Genomic DNA, 13,893 nt, shown 5'->3' with positions numbered 1-13,893 from the left:
AGGGCCCTTTGTGCAGGATCGTTTGTGATTATGCAACATGATCTGTTTTTCTATTCACGGTTCACAACCAAGTTAGTGTTTCTAGTGTTTATTGTTCCATTCTCTCTCCGTACGAGCAGAAAGGCTCAATAACAAACTGCAGGGCACGAAAACAACGATGCATAAATCTTTCACTGGAACAAGATGACAAAGTTTGACAATAGTACGTTCAATTAATCAACGCGGCAATCGACGCCACAACATATCATTTCTCTTTCTTTCTTTTTATTGTGGAACATACCATCCAACACGCTGCGCCAACAGCAACAAGTCAACCAACTCTCTCCTGGTGTTTTGATTTTGAACCAAGTGCGAGAATAAACAAAACAAAGCAGAAGATAAGCAAACATTTTCAACTGTTCAGTGGAATCACTTGTAGCTTCTTGTTTTTGAACAACAAATTAATAAATATGCTTAATCATCTATTATTATTATAGCATTTTAGCATTCTTGCTGGTTTGCATTAAATGTGCGTGGAAGGCAATTTAGACTCAAATGTAGGTTACATCCAACAGCTTTGACATTTGAAGTTTCAGCAGCATAATCCAAACAGCTCGCACTCATTGGATCGCATGTAACAGTGTTCAAAGGCAGCCTCGCAACTCACATTTAATCTTTAAAACAAACTCATTAATGACCCTGGTAGCCTCCTCTAAAACAAATAGCAGTTAACGTGTGTTCTTCAGATCATATAACGAGCTTCAAGAGCAAAATGAGATGAATCTGTGTGACATCAGGAGAGCCCTAATGAGACTGTGTTTTTAAAGTAACTCCAGCAGTATGTGAGGTCAATAATAAAGTAATAAATCAAGACCGTATTATAATAAGAATCAATACGTCGTCTTTAACGGGAGCGTTTGATAAATGACACCATTTTCTTAATGGTTAACTGACCTTTGAGACGTCACATTTTATTCCATATATGTTTGCTTTAAAGGTGAAGTGTGCAACATAGCAATAGATCGGGTTATTCACTGACGGCTTTGTTGTGTCTCAACGGCAACACAATAACCTGACAAAAGATGAAAAGAAGACCGGGACATTTTTCTTTTAAGGTTGTTGACACAGCCGAGTCACACATTGTGTTTACACTGTATTCAGACACACCTGCTTTTTCAAGATTTGCAAGTCATGTTTTCTGAAACAAGCCACAAAACAAAACGTGTATTAAAATATGCGGATGACGGCGCCTGTCCTGGAGTCAAAAGCCAAATAAAGAGAAGCTGTTTCTCCGCTCGTAATGACACAAACCAACATGTGAAAATGTAATTAAGTGCTTTCAATTTGATCTTTGATCACTACATACTCAACAAACATCCTCTCTACCTTCTATCAGGACCAAAATAAGTGATATTATTCATACAAAATATGTATAAACCTTCATACATCTCAGGTTATAAGTTTGGTACAGGTATGAAACAACGGCAAAAAAAGTATCCCATTATGACAAATCATTATTATTATTATTTTTTAAAGTGGAACACATCCACCTGAATGCATTCGCTCAAATCCTCGAGGGCACTTTCTTGGCTACGACGTCACAGAAGAGGAGTTACAGTATAAAACATTATAAGAAACATATTGAATTTGAATGATAAATTATAAATTTCCACATATACAAAATTCTGATGTTTTTACAATATGCACATATTAACAGGATTCATCCAATCGGTCGCTGGTATTTTGTTTCTTAGAAAGAAACGTATTCCTTGAAGGTGACGGTGAGACTGTTTGTTGTGATGTCAGTGATTATGATATTTCCCATGAAAGGGGAGATTTTCTTAGCAGGTTTTTCTTTAGATTTCTGTTCGTCTTCTATCACGGGAGGTGTGTTTGTGACGGCAGGTTCGGGCTCCGGTTGTATCTCCGGCTGTATCTCCTCCTGTTTCTTAGTCTTTGGGCAGCTGAGATCCATCGGCTCCTCTTGGCTGTCCGTCGCCTCGTACGTACATGTGCTGCTGTGGCGCGGGCCGCTACAGTGGAGGTCCATAGGTTTGTCCTGAGGTGGCGTGACCACAGTGCTGGGTACGCTGAAGCTTCTGGAAGTCAGGTACGTCTTGGAGACGCTCCTGTCATCCGCGGGATCCGATATCTTTCGTTTGCGGTCGCTGGTAAAAGAAGGGATCCTGATATGGTCGACGGATGTAGGCGTCGGGATGTTGGTGTCGACAGCCCAGGACGTCATGGGTGAGCTGGCGGTCAGCTGAAGGGGCAGATCGTCCGGTAAATCGGCCTGACCGCGAGCCACTTCGGTGTTGTATTCCTCTGCCGTGCTCGGCGAAGGTTTGGAGAAATGCCTGTCCTTTGGGGAACACTTTATGGGATGCTCCGCTCCGGGCAGGGAGCCGCCGTTACGGAGCTCTTTGGGGATACCGTTCTCCGGGTGCTCCACCATTTTGGTTGTGTGCGCTGGATTGTTCTCCGACGGTTTGGCGTTTTGGGGTTTCACTTCGCCCGACGACTCCCCGTGTTTACCCTTCGCTCCGTGAACCTTGTTGCTGTCCATATATTTGCTCATGACGATAACTATACGTCCGTTCTTGTTCTTGTTCTTGATTATCTTCATTTTGCTGCTAAGGGCGCTAGGCAGGGTCGCGTCTTTAGGGTTGGGTTTAAGGGCGTGTTCGCTCTCAGCGTCTTTAACGGCTGTTTTCCTCACCTCCACCGCCAACTCTTTGACTTTGCTCAAGCAACCCGTGTCTTTGTCTCGGACCCATTTCTGCTGCAGGGCCAGCGGTAAGTTCCAGCCAGGATTTGCCGGTTTACTGGCCGGCTCCTGGACTTTGACCACCTCTTTGAGCCTGGAGGCCTGGGCGTCGTACATGCTCGGGTCAGGCTCGTAGTGGTGGTGCTTCTTGCTGTTGAGCTGGTAGATGAACTTCTTCTTGCCATTGGTCGGAGGGTCGGTGGGGATCTCCTGGCTGCTGGGCTGGTACTGATGGTGCTTCTTGCTGTTGAGCTGGTACTGTTGAGGCTGGGGCCGCTGGACCGGGACGGGATCGGACTTGAAGCTAGTCTCTGCATCCTGAGATGATTCCTCGAAACCTGCGGGGATACAGGACCTCCTGGCAAACGAGGGTACCTTGAAGAAAGAGACAAGACACCAAGTTTAACATTTCACCTGCTTTCATCAAGTCCAGAATATGATGCGTCAAATAATAATAATGAGGATTGGGATTCTGGGTGTCTTTAAAGGATAACTTTTGTATTTTTCAATCCAATTTTCCCATGTTTTGTGTCTAAGTGACTATTGGGGACAACACTCTCTGAAACTGGTCCAGTATTGAGGGAGAACGCTGTAACCGGTACCTGCAAAACAAGCTGTAATGTAATCTCTGGGGCAACCTGGCCCCAACCGTTAGTTTAATTCCAATAAAAAGCTTGTTTTTTGCCACAGACAGGCTCAGCTAGTTATTATAAGTGTCTGACAACATTATAGAAAAGACCCTACAGAAAAATTAAACGTTTCTTTTACCTCAAGTGTTCCCCATTAGTCACTTAGGAACAAAAACATGGGAAAATAGGGTCCAGATTGAAAAATACCAAAGTTATCCTTTCAGTAATAAATAAAAATTAAAGCTGCAAGCAGCGATGATCGGGCCCTCGCCCATGCGCGCACGTCGGGGGAATGCGCACGTCGGGGCACGTACATGCCTTCAGGGCAAATTTGGGGAAGATTGGACAATGTATAGTCAATTTACAACAACTTCCTGTTTCCTGTAGGGGGCGCTATGACTATCACGCATAATACCACATATATGTCTTCAGGCCTGGTCCATTATCCAGCTTGTGAAGTTTGGAGCAGATTGGACTATGTAAAGTCAAGTAACAACAGCCTCCTGTTTTTTGGCGAAGAAGCTTTTTCGCCGCCACGCCACGGCAACATGGTTCGATAACTTTTTGATCTTTTAATATCAAATCTAATATGTGTCCTTGTCGTGATGTGTTTTTACTATACATATTACAATTAACGTCATGACATTAACTTTTATATAACTTTACATTGTATATATTATATATATATATATATATATATATATATATATATGGAAAAGTTAGAAGGAAAAGTTTTAAAGTTATTATTTTTTGGGGTGATTTTTTAAGTATTTTATTGATAGGACAGGCTGGATTCGAACCCGGGTCCACCACGTTCAAGGCGCTCGCTCTACCGACTGAGCTAAAGCTGAGCTAACCAGCCGCCGAAGGAAAATTTTTCTTTCATGATTGGAGGTTACAAGATTTGTATTTCTTCATACGTTCTTAGTATTTTTCGCACGGATTAACCCACAAGAAAAGATTATATTCATTTTAAATTGTATTTTTATGTAGAGTTTTTCCCAGGCAGTGTTTTGTTTCATTGTTTCACCAAATTTCATAAATTTAGGAGAGGGTTACAACCATTTCCGGTTTCCTGTAGGGGGCGCTATGACTATCACGCATAATACCACATATATGTCTTCAGGCCTGGTCCATTATCCAGCTTGTGAAGTTTGGAGCAGATTGGACTATGTACGACAAAGTTACAACAACTTCCTGTTTTTTGGCGAAGAAGCTTTTTCGCCGCCACGCCACGGCAACATGGTTCGATAACTTTTTGATCTTTTGATAAGTTTTCATCCCAAAGGTCTTAAGATACTACTGACCAAGTTTCAGGTAGATCTGATTAATTTCTGAGGCAGTGTACATCAATGTGTAAAACATGATATTTCCTGTTACCACTAGGTGGCGCTATGACTGTGAGTCAAAATTTGCATATGGATGTTGTCAGACATGGACCTTTATCAGGCATGAGAAATTTGGAGCATATAGGTTAATGTACGACAAAGTTACAACAACTTCCTGTTTCTTGGCGAAAGGCGCTTATTCGCCGCCACGCCACGGCAACATAGTTCGATAACTTTTTGATCTTTGAGCAGCTTTTCATCCCAAAGGTCTTAAGATACTACTGACCAAATTTGAAGTTGATCGGGTTAAGTCTCTAGGAGGAGTTCGTTAAAGTACAGCTCCTGGATATGGAGAAAAACGCCATAAAATCCAATATGGCCGACTTCCGGTTGGGTTTACGGTATACCTCCAAGAGGGTTTTATTTACGTCTCGTCATGGTACATATACCTACCAAATTTCGTAAATTTAGGAGAAACGTGTCGTCGGGGCTACTCAATAGGGGGCGCTAGCGAGCCAATTTGCCACACCCAAGCACGAAACCCATATCAGATATTTATTTCACGCACGTCTGACACGTGTGCAAAATTTCAAAACGCGTTCATTATCCCAAACACCTAATTTTTAGGCGCAAAGACAAGGAAGAATAATAATAATTAAAGCTGCAAGCAGCGATGATCGGGCCCTCGCCCATGCGCGCACGTCGGGGGAATGCGCACGTCGGGGCACGTACATGTCTTCAGGGCAAATTTGGGGAAGATTGGACAATGTATAGTCAATTTACAACAACTTCCTGTTTCCTGTAGGGGGCGCTATGACTATCACGCATAATACCACATATATGTCTTCAGGCCTGGTCCATTATCCAGCTTGTGAAGTTTGGAGCAGATTGGACTATGTAAAGTCAGGTAACAACAGCCTCCTGTTTTTTGGCGAAGAAGCTTTTTCGCCGCCACGCCACGGCAACACGGTTCGATAACTTTTTGATCTTTTAATATCAAATCTAATATGTGTCCTTGTCGTGATGTGTTTTTACTATACATATTACAATTAACGTCATGACATTAACTTTTATATAACTTTACATTGTATATATTATATATATATATATATATATATATATATATATATATATATGGAAAAGTTAGAAGGAAAAGTTTTAAAGTTATTATTTTTTGGGGTGATTTTTTAAGTATTTTATTGATAGGACAGTGGATAGAGTGTTGGAAAGGGGGAGAAAGCAAAATGACATGAGGAAAGGACCACAGGCCGGATTCGAACCCCGGTCCACCGCGTCTAAGGCGCTCGCTCTACCGACTGAGCTAAAGCTGAGCTAACCAGCCGCCGAAGGAAAATTTTTGTTTCATCATTGGAAGTTACAAGATTTGTATTTCTTCATATGTTCTTAGTATTTTTCTCACGGATTAACCCACAAGAAAAGATTATATTCATTTTAAATTGTATTTTTATGTAGAGTTTTTCCCAGGCAGTGTTTTGTTTCATTGTTTCACCAAATTTCATATATTTAGGAGAGGGTTACAACCATTTCCGGTTTCCTGTAGGGGGCGCTATGACTATCACGCATAATACCACATATATGTCTTCAGGCCTGGTCCATTATCCAGCTTGTGAAGTTTGGAGCAGATTGGACTATGTACGACAAAGTTACAACAACTTCCTGTTTTTTGGCGAAGAAGCTTTTTCGCCGCCACGCCACGGCAACATGGTTCGATAACTTTTTGATCTTTTGATAAGTTTTCATCCCAAAGGTCTTAAGATACTACTGACCAAGTTTCAGGTAGATCTGATTAATTTCTGAGGCAGTGTACATCAATGTGTAAAACATGATATTTCCTGTTACCACTAGGTGGCGCTATGACTGTGAGCCAAAATTTGCATATGGATGGTGTCAGAGAGGGACTTTTATCAGGCATGAGAAATTTGGAGCATATAGGTTAATGTACGACAAAGTTACAACAACTTCCTGTTTCTTGGCGAAAGGCGCTTATTCGCCGCCACGCCACGGCAACATGGTTCGATAACTTTTTGATCTTTGAGCAACTTTTCATCCCAAAGGTCTTAAGATACTACTGACCAAATTTGAAGTGGATCGGGTTAAATCTCTAGGAGGAGTTCGTTAAAGTACAGCGGCTGGAAATGGTAAAAAACGCCATAAAATCCAATATGGCCGACTTCCGGTTGGGTTTACGGTATACCTCCAAGAGGGTTTTATTTACGTCTCGTCATGGTACATATACCTACCAAATTTCGTAAATTTAGGAGAAACGTGTCGTCGGGGCTACTCAATAGGGGGCGCTAGCGAGCCAATTTGCCACACCCGAGCACGAAACCCATATCAGATATTTATTTCACGCACGTCTGACACGTGTGCAAAATTTCAAAACGCGTTCATTATCCCAAGCACCTCATTTTTTGCCTCAAAGACATAATAGAATAATAAGAATAAGAAGAATAATAATCATTTGAAATACAATAGGTCCTCGGACCGACTTTGTCGGTGCTCGGGCCCTAATAATAATAATAATAATCATTTGAAATACAATAGGTCCTCGGACCGACTTTGTCGGTGCTCGGGCCCTAATTAAGCCAATTTAGTATTGTACTTGTTGGGGGGGCTCCTGAGAGACAGATTAACAAAAGAATCAAAGCAACAGAGGCTGAGATATGATTTTCAATCCATAGTATATATGAACCTCTATGAAGTCCAGATCCTACATTTCCCATAATGCAATCATTTGCCTCAATGTGTTTTACCGTCCCTGCCTGGCTAAAAGCTAATGTCTTTTCGTGTGTAATATTTACGCCACGCAACAGGTTTGGGCAACAAAACCACTTAGTTAGGTTTAGAAAAAACGTCATGGTTGGCCTTAAAATAAGTACGTAAACAAAGTACAGAAAACACGTCACTAACGTAGCTTACAAAACAAAACAAAACACTAGTTACGAACAGCGGTCTCCTGATTGAAAGTCCTGTGTTTGTTGGACCAATCCACCTCCCCGCCCACTATAAACGGTCTTTCTCGCTTTTTATTCTATGTAACTAGCTCTGAGTGTAGCATATTTACGCAGATATGTTTACATTGCAGTCAGTACAGACTATATGGCATACAAATGACAAGCCAAAAGCAAGAACGCCGTTCTTATTGCGCGCTGTTGCCTTGCGCATTATCGTGTAATTTACACAGCTTTTTGTGCGACCAGGCTGACAGGAGCCAGTATAAAAACGTTTTCACAGGCTGAGCATAATGAGTAAGCTGACTTTTTAGGAGTAAAGTTGCTGTAGTGCCCCTGCAAAAAAAAAGGAGCTCAAACAGCAGATAAAATATTCAAACCTGCACACTGAAAATTCATATAAAATGAAAGTTTAACTATCCAATCAGTGCTCAGCTTACGACCTCCCTCCCACCCTCCTGTCCCCTCCCCCTCCCCTTGTACATGCTGACCCTTCGGGCCGTCAGAGAGGCACTGCAGCAGAACGCTCAAGACGCTCCGGCTGTGACCTCGGGGTCAGAGAAGTGCCACCAGACATGTCACGCTTTATCCCTGATTGCTGGCCACGTGTGACTCTGGCAGGGTGCTGTGCCTCTTAAGGAGTGACATTGCATAGCAATCAGCTCCGAGTCTCTCTCGAAATATATAATCACATTGGGCTCAGAATGCGGTCCTGAGAAGGCCCGAGGTAAGATAGTTGAAGCATGACACAAGTGCTACTTTCAGAACGTCTATTTTTTGTCTTTTGCAACCAGGGAAATGAAAGAAAACATTCTCCCGGTACAGATTCACTTTGTGCAAAAAGACCCCGACGATAACACGCTCTCTTTAAAAACACAGTGTTTAGCATATAAAGCTATTTAGCATAAAGAAATAATGAGCATGCAGATAAAACGAGTGCACTCAAGCGACGCTTGCGTAACCTCGGGCAAAACAAACCCTGTTTCATGATGAGTGTGCAGACAAATCCCGTAGCTGTCGAACCCCATCCTCTCTCTTCGCCTTTTACTCCATCGCTCTCATAGAAATCTATTAATAACCGCGACCGTAATGACTGCAGCTCTACAACACCTGACAAGCCCCTTCCCCCCCTTTCTGGCCTCTCACAGAGTGAAACTTTAACGGGAAAAGCAGGACACAGTCATGTCTGTGATGACTCATCTGATGATGAATAATTACCTGGAGTATAAGATGTTTTGGTTTCGGTCCCCGTTTGCGATATCCCATCAGCTGCTCCTGCCTCTCCCTGCAAAAACAAAAAAGATAATTACATTTCCTTGCACCCATATTTACCTTTTATATACAACACATCATGTGAGGGACAGTGTTTCACCTTTATGCATTAAAAAATCTAATTATATCACGTGGAAGATTTGCCGTTTGGAGGGCTCATTTCCTTCTACCTATTCAAGGTCAAAAGTGGAATTTAGATTTGGAGGACTAATGAATGCCCACATGTGACCTGCTGCAAAGCATTATGGTCCTTATTTGCATAGCTCTCCATGGTAATCGGCCCCGTTCCATATTCTCATTATCCCAGAGAAATTCAATTAAGGCTACAGCAGGGAAAAAAAACCTCTCCTTGTCTCTCAAACATCCTCCCTCCTGCTGCACGCCCTGTTCCTTTTTACATTCAATCTCTAATTAGGGTCGTGAGGGATGAAATGGGATAAATACAACGGCACTTCTGGGATACGTGCTGCTGTTGAAAACACCCAAACCACCACCCTTGTGCAACACAACGCACACACTCTGGAAATGTAGGGTGATGAGTGTCTGACAAATAGCAAACATCTCTTTGGAGCTGTTTTCATAGAGGGAGGAACGAGAGGGAAACGTGTTATTGTTGTACCGGCTACAGCGAGCACTGGGGTTGAAATATCGCTCCCTGATATAAACCTTGACTCATCATTGGCTCATAAATAACCAGCGGTGGGTGAAGGCCGGGCCTGCACACAGGCTTCACCAGGCACGCGTAAATCCAGCTCTATTGTTGGCCCTCTCTTGCTGCAGATGTTCAAACTATCAGAGCCGCCAGAAAATTGCCACAATAAACAGTCTACGTCTCATAATGTGTGCGATTTCAAAACAGCGTCCAACGGGGTGACCCCTATTCACAGAAGATTTGGCAATTACAGCCTCCCTTGTCGGATCCCCTCCCCCATCCTCTGGGAGCAGAGAGGAATCCACACACACACACACACACACACACACACACACACACACACGGCGCAGAGGCAGCACTCCATGACCATCAGCAAAGAGCCAGACACACACACACACAGCCAGGCAGGCAGGCTGCGGGGGAATATGAGAGCGGTGCACTGGAAACGCTGGAGAGAGCACTGCGTGTCAATTAGCCTTTTCAGAAATTCCTTTCCCCCGCCATCGTGTCTTTACCCAGTCCCAAACGAGCGGGCCTGCTGGCCTACAGAGAGAGCACATCTCACAGGCCTCATGGGGTCCAGCAGCGAGATGTTGCTGTGCACGCGCCACAGGGAGGGGGGGGCTAAAACGACATCAGCATTTGTATTCATTAACATCTCAACCTCTGAGATTGACATCGATGTGTTTCTGATTATCTTACAGGCCTCCCTTAAGCCTCCTCCTGACCCAAGATTGAATGCAGGTTGACGCAGCCAAGGTGAGATATTCTGTTTCCACAACACCGAAAGGCAAAATAAAGGCGGCAGCTGCATGCGAGGCGTCTGAACTATAGTACTACTTTTCTCGCTGTATGAAGTCAGCCTGTTAGAAGATCTCAGACTAGTGATGAGAATCCCATCAGGCTGCAGCTTGGCCTCCTCACATGAAACCACAACAAGCTGCTGCACCCTGAATGAAAACAGTCAGACTCTGGAGAGCAGCTGCTCGGTCAGCACCTGTCCTGCTGAAGCTTTACAGTTGCAAACTTAGTAGTAGGGCTGGGACGATTCACCTATCTCCTGATTCAATACTATCACGATACTTAGGTGCCGATTCAATATGTATTGCGATTTTTAAGTATTGCGATTCTACAAGTATTGCGATTTTTTACTTTTTTAACACTGGACCATGAGAAAAAGTTGAATCATACACTTCTAGGGACTTTTACTTTGGAAAATATCTCTATATCTCCCTCACAAATTAGTGGTATTTTCGTTTTAATTTATAAGGGACATGTTTTCTACTTCTGGTGAATATAATCCAATCAATCTTATTTCCATATTTTGTATATACAGTTCCCTTTGTTAACACCTTATTTTGAAAACTGGACGTAGTCCCACGTGTATACTTCCTCTAACTTCTCCAAGTCCGTCTCTAGCTCTCCCGTCAGCTCCGTTCTCTTTATACATCCATGGTCAGCTCCATCGGGGCCGTTTGAATGCATTTAACATAAATGTCAGTATATGGGTGCTCTACAGTTGTAGCGTTGGCTTATTTGACCACGGAGATGAGAGTGACGGCTGGCTTTACCGCAGGTTACCGCGATACGATAACGTTTCCTGTCCGTGACAGAGTTAGCATGCAGCTCTAGCCGTGATGTCTAGCTCTGCTTTTCCTGCAATGTGTGAAGCCCAAAGTGTTTCCATACTTTACTGGATGTGTAGTGTTTACCACGCTGGATTTAACAAGTGAGGGTGCAGGTCGTATCCAAGCAGACCCTTCGCTGTTTTGTACTTCCGCATTGCGGCTCGCTGCGGTTTGTTTTGGTTGACGGATACAGAACGGATACGGAACGGATACGACGTCACGTTACTCAGACTACAACAATAGAAGCGGTAACTTCGTTCTACCTCCATATAGACTCAAATGAAGTAAATATATCGATTCTGGCATTTAAAAATTCAAAATCGTAAAAAAAAATAAAAAAAAAAAATTGCGATGCATAGGTGAATACATTTTTTTCCCCACCCCTAAAACTTATAAAAAAATATTGGTATTTTGATCCACATGGAGAGCATTGCTTTTCCATTTTCACTGGTCCATCATGCACTGCCTGGCACAAAAAAAAAGAAGGCAGTTTTTTGTGTGAAACCGGGTCACGACATGATTCCTGACGCAAAATCATGTAATAAGATGATAATCTGTTACAATTTGCGTCTACATCCATGCATATATCCGCGTGTCCAATATTCCCATTAGTGTGATTTAGGGAATTCTCACTACCACATCCCCAGTCCTTTTCCCCCAGGGACAGTCCTGTGGGGAGGAGGAGGAGGGTGAGGAGGAAGAGGAGGGTGAGGAAGAGGAGGAGGAGGAGGGAGATCAGTGCTAGAGTTACTGGAGCGCCCCTCCTCCCATGCCTATATATGGTAAGGCTGAACTGGAGGCTGCTGCGGCCTCGTCCAAAGTCCACATCTCTCTCTCTCTGTCTCTGTCTCTCTGTCTCACCTGTGTTGAAATGCAACCAGGAGACGCGGGTCAAGGATGTTTTCCTCTGGCTCCCATGTGTTGTATCTGCAGGGAGGAGAGAGAGAGAGAGGGAAAGAGAGAGCAACTGTCACTGAGCTGTCACGTGCAAACTTCCTTTTTCTAACTGACACACAGCAGGCCTCACACACACACACACACACACAAACACACACACATTCCCACATCTTTGCGCACGTCAGTGTGGAGTGGACAGGTGAGGCGGTTACGCACCAAAAGATGCGTTTTTTGGAGACACCCTTCAATCTGAATGTGCAACAACTACCAGCCACATTCCTGCTGCAGCAGATCAACCATGCAACTGCACAGCAAACATGTCTCTGTATATAGATATAGATATTTATATGTATAGAGTATATGTGCTCTCCAAACGGTCCTCCAGCACCAACATACAGTCGGCCATTTTAGCACCACTGTCTCGTAAATTCGCTGGCAGAGCAGAAATAATTAAAAGGGGATTACATGGCTGTGCCTACTACCCCCTTCCCTCTTCCCTTTGCATAAATTAGTGAAGGCATCCGCGGATCCACTGAAACACTGAAACACATACCGACCGCGCTCCTCCAGTTTACGCGCACACACACACGCGCACAGTCAGCCACAAACAACCACACACTCTGTGCGCGTAAAACCCCCAGATCGATACCATCTATAAGTGAGATTCTGTTGCAAAATTGTGCATTTCTTCTCCATTTCAGTGCATGTAGACTTACTTGGGAGACCAGCCTCGCCACTTGACCAGGTACTCGATCTTGCCCTGTTGTGATGGTGGAGAGAAAATCTGGTTACGGCTCATGTCCAAAAAAACAACAACACACCAGCAATATTTCATTTTGCAACCATGCACCGTGTCTGTTACCTTGCGGATGCGCTTCTTCTCGATGCCCTCCACCGCAAAGACGTGCTCTCCGGCGGCAGGGAGCTCCATTCTCGGTTGAATCCGATCGCAAAGGGTGGAGGGAGGGATGGGGGGGGAGAAATGTGCGTCGATGTGTGCCTTTCTGCTCGGTGCGTAATGTGCGCGCTTGGTAGTTTTCCAGTTGTATCCAAAAAATCCAACTGTATATTCCCTCCACCTCTCCTCCTCTCTCTCTCTCTCTCTCTCTCTCTCTCTCTCTCCCTTCCTCTGCACAGTCCTGGCTATGAGCACACAGATCTCCACAGTGGTGCGGCTGCAAGCAGCTCTTTTCGTGCCTCAGCTCGGTGCATGACGTCAGGAGAGGAGGAGGAGAGGAGGAGACCAGGCACAGAGGTTGGGGTTTATTCCGTGCGTACTGGATATCTGGAAATTCAAATAAATCACTACCTAACTGTAACAGCACTACATCTACTTGTGCAGTTGTGTTATTTCTTTTCGATAGCAAAGCTCCTGGGAACCTCCTCCTCCCATCCTCCTCCAACAGCTGATTCACATGAGAAAACAATACTTCTGAGTGTTTTTTCAAGCACATATCATGAGTGGGTGTTAATAAATAGCAGATGCATTTACAATAGATGCATATAAAAACTCACATAACATGTTCTGTTATAACTGCAGATGCATTTACAATAGATGCATATTTAAACTCACATAACATGTTCTATTATAATTGCAGATGCATTTACAATAGATGCAAACACTTCTATTAAAACTCACATGACATGTTCTGTTTTAACTGCAGATGCATTTACAATAGATGCAAACACTTCTATTCAAACTCCCATAACATGTTCTGTTATAACTGCACATGCATTTATAACATGTTCTGTTATAACTGCAGATGCAT

The 13,893-nt window shown here is 43.6% G+C and overlaps 1 protein-coding gene across 1 annotated transcript; it reads right to left on the bottom strand.

Moving 5' to 3' along the window:
• Nucleotides 1-253: 253 nt before the first annotated feature.
• Nucleotides 254-13,349, bottom strand: cbx4 (chromobox homolog 4 (Pc class homolog, Drosophila)). Its single transcript, XM_074656769.1, has 5 exons — nt 12,987-13,349; nt 12,841-12,884; nt 12,089-12,154; nt 8,894-8,960; nt 254-3,121 (listed from the first exon to the last, which is right to left on the bottom strand). The coding sequence occupies exons 1-5, from the start codon at nt 13,053-13,055 to the stop codon at nt 1,730-1,732; spliced, it is 1,638 nt and encodes a 545-aa protein (XP_074512870.1). The 5' UTR covers nt 13,056-13,349; the 3' UTR covers nt 254-1,729.
• Nucleotides 13,350-13,893: the final 544 nt, after the last annotated feature.

This window comes from Sebastes fasciatus, chromosome 13 (genome assembly GCF_043250625.1).
Source record: "Sebastes fasciatus isolate fSebFas1 chromosome 13, fSebFas1.pri, whole genome shotgun sequence".
Classification (NCBI taxonomy): Eukaryota; Metazoa; Chordata; class Actinopteri; order Perciformes; family Sebastidae; genus Sebastes; species Sebastes fasciatus.
Note: the sequence above shows the minus strand (reverse complement) of the source record. Positions and strands in the feature narration are given on the sequence as shown.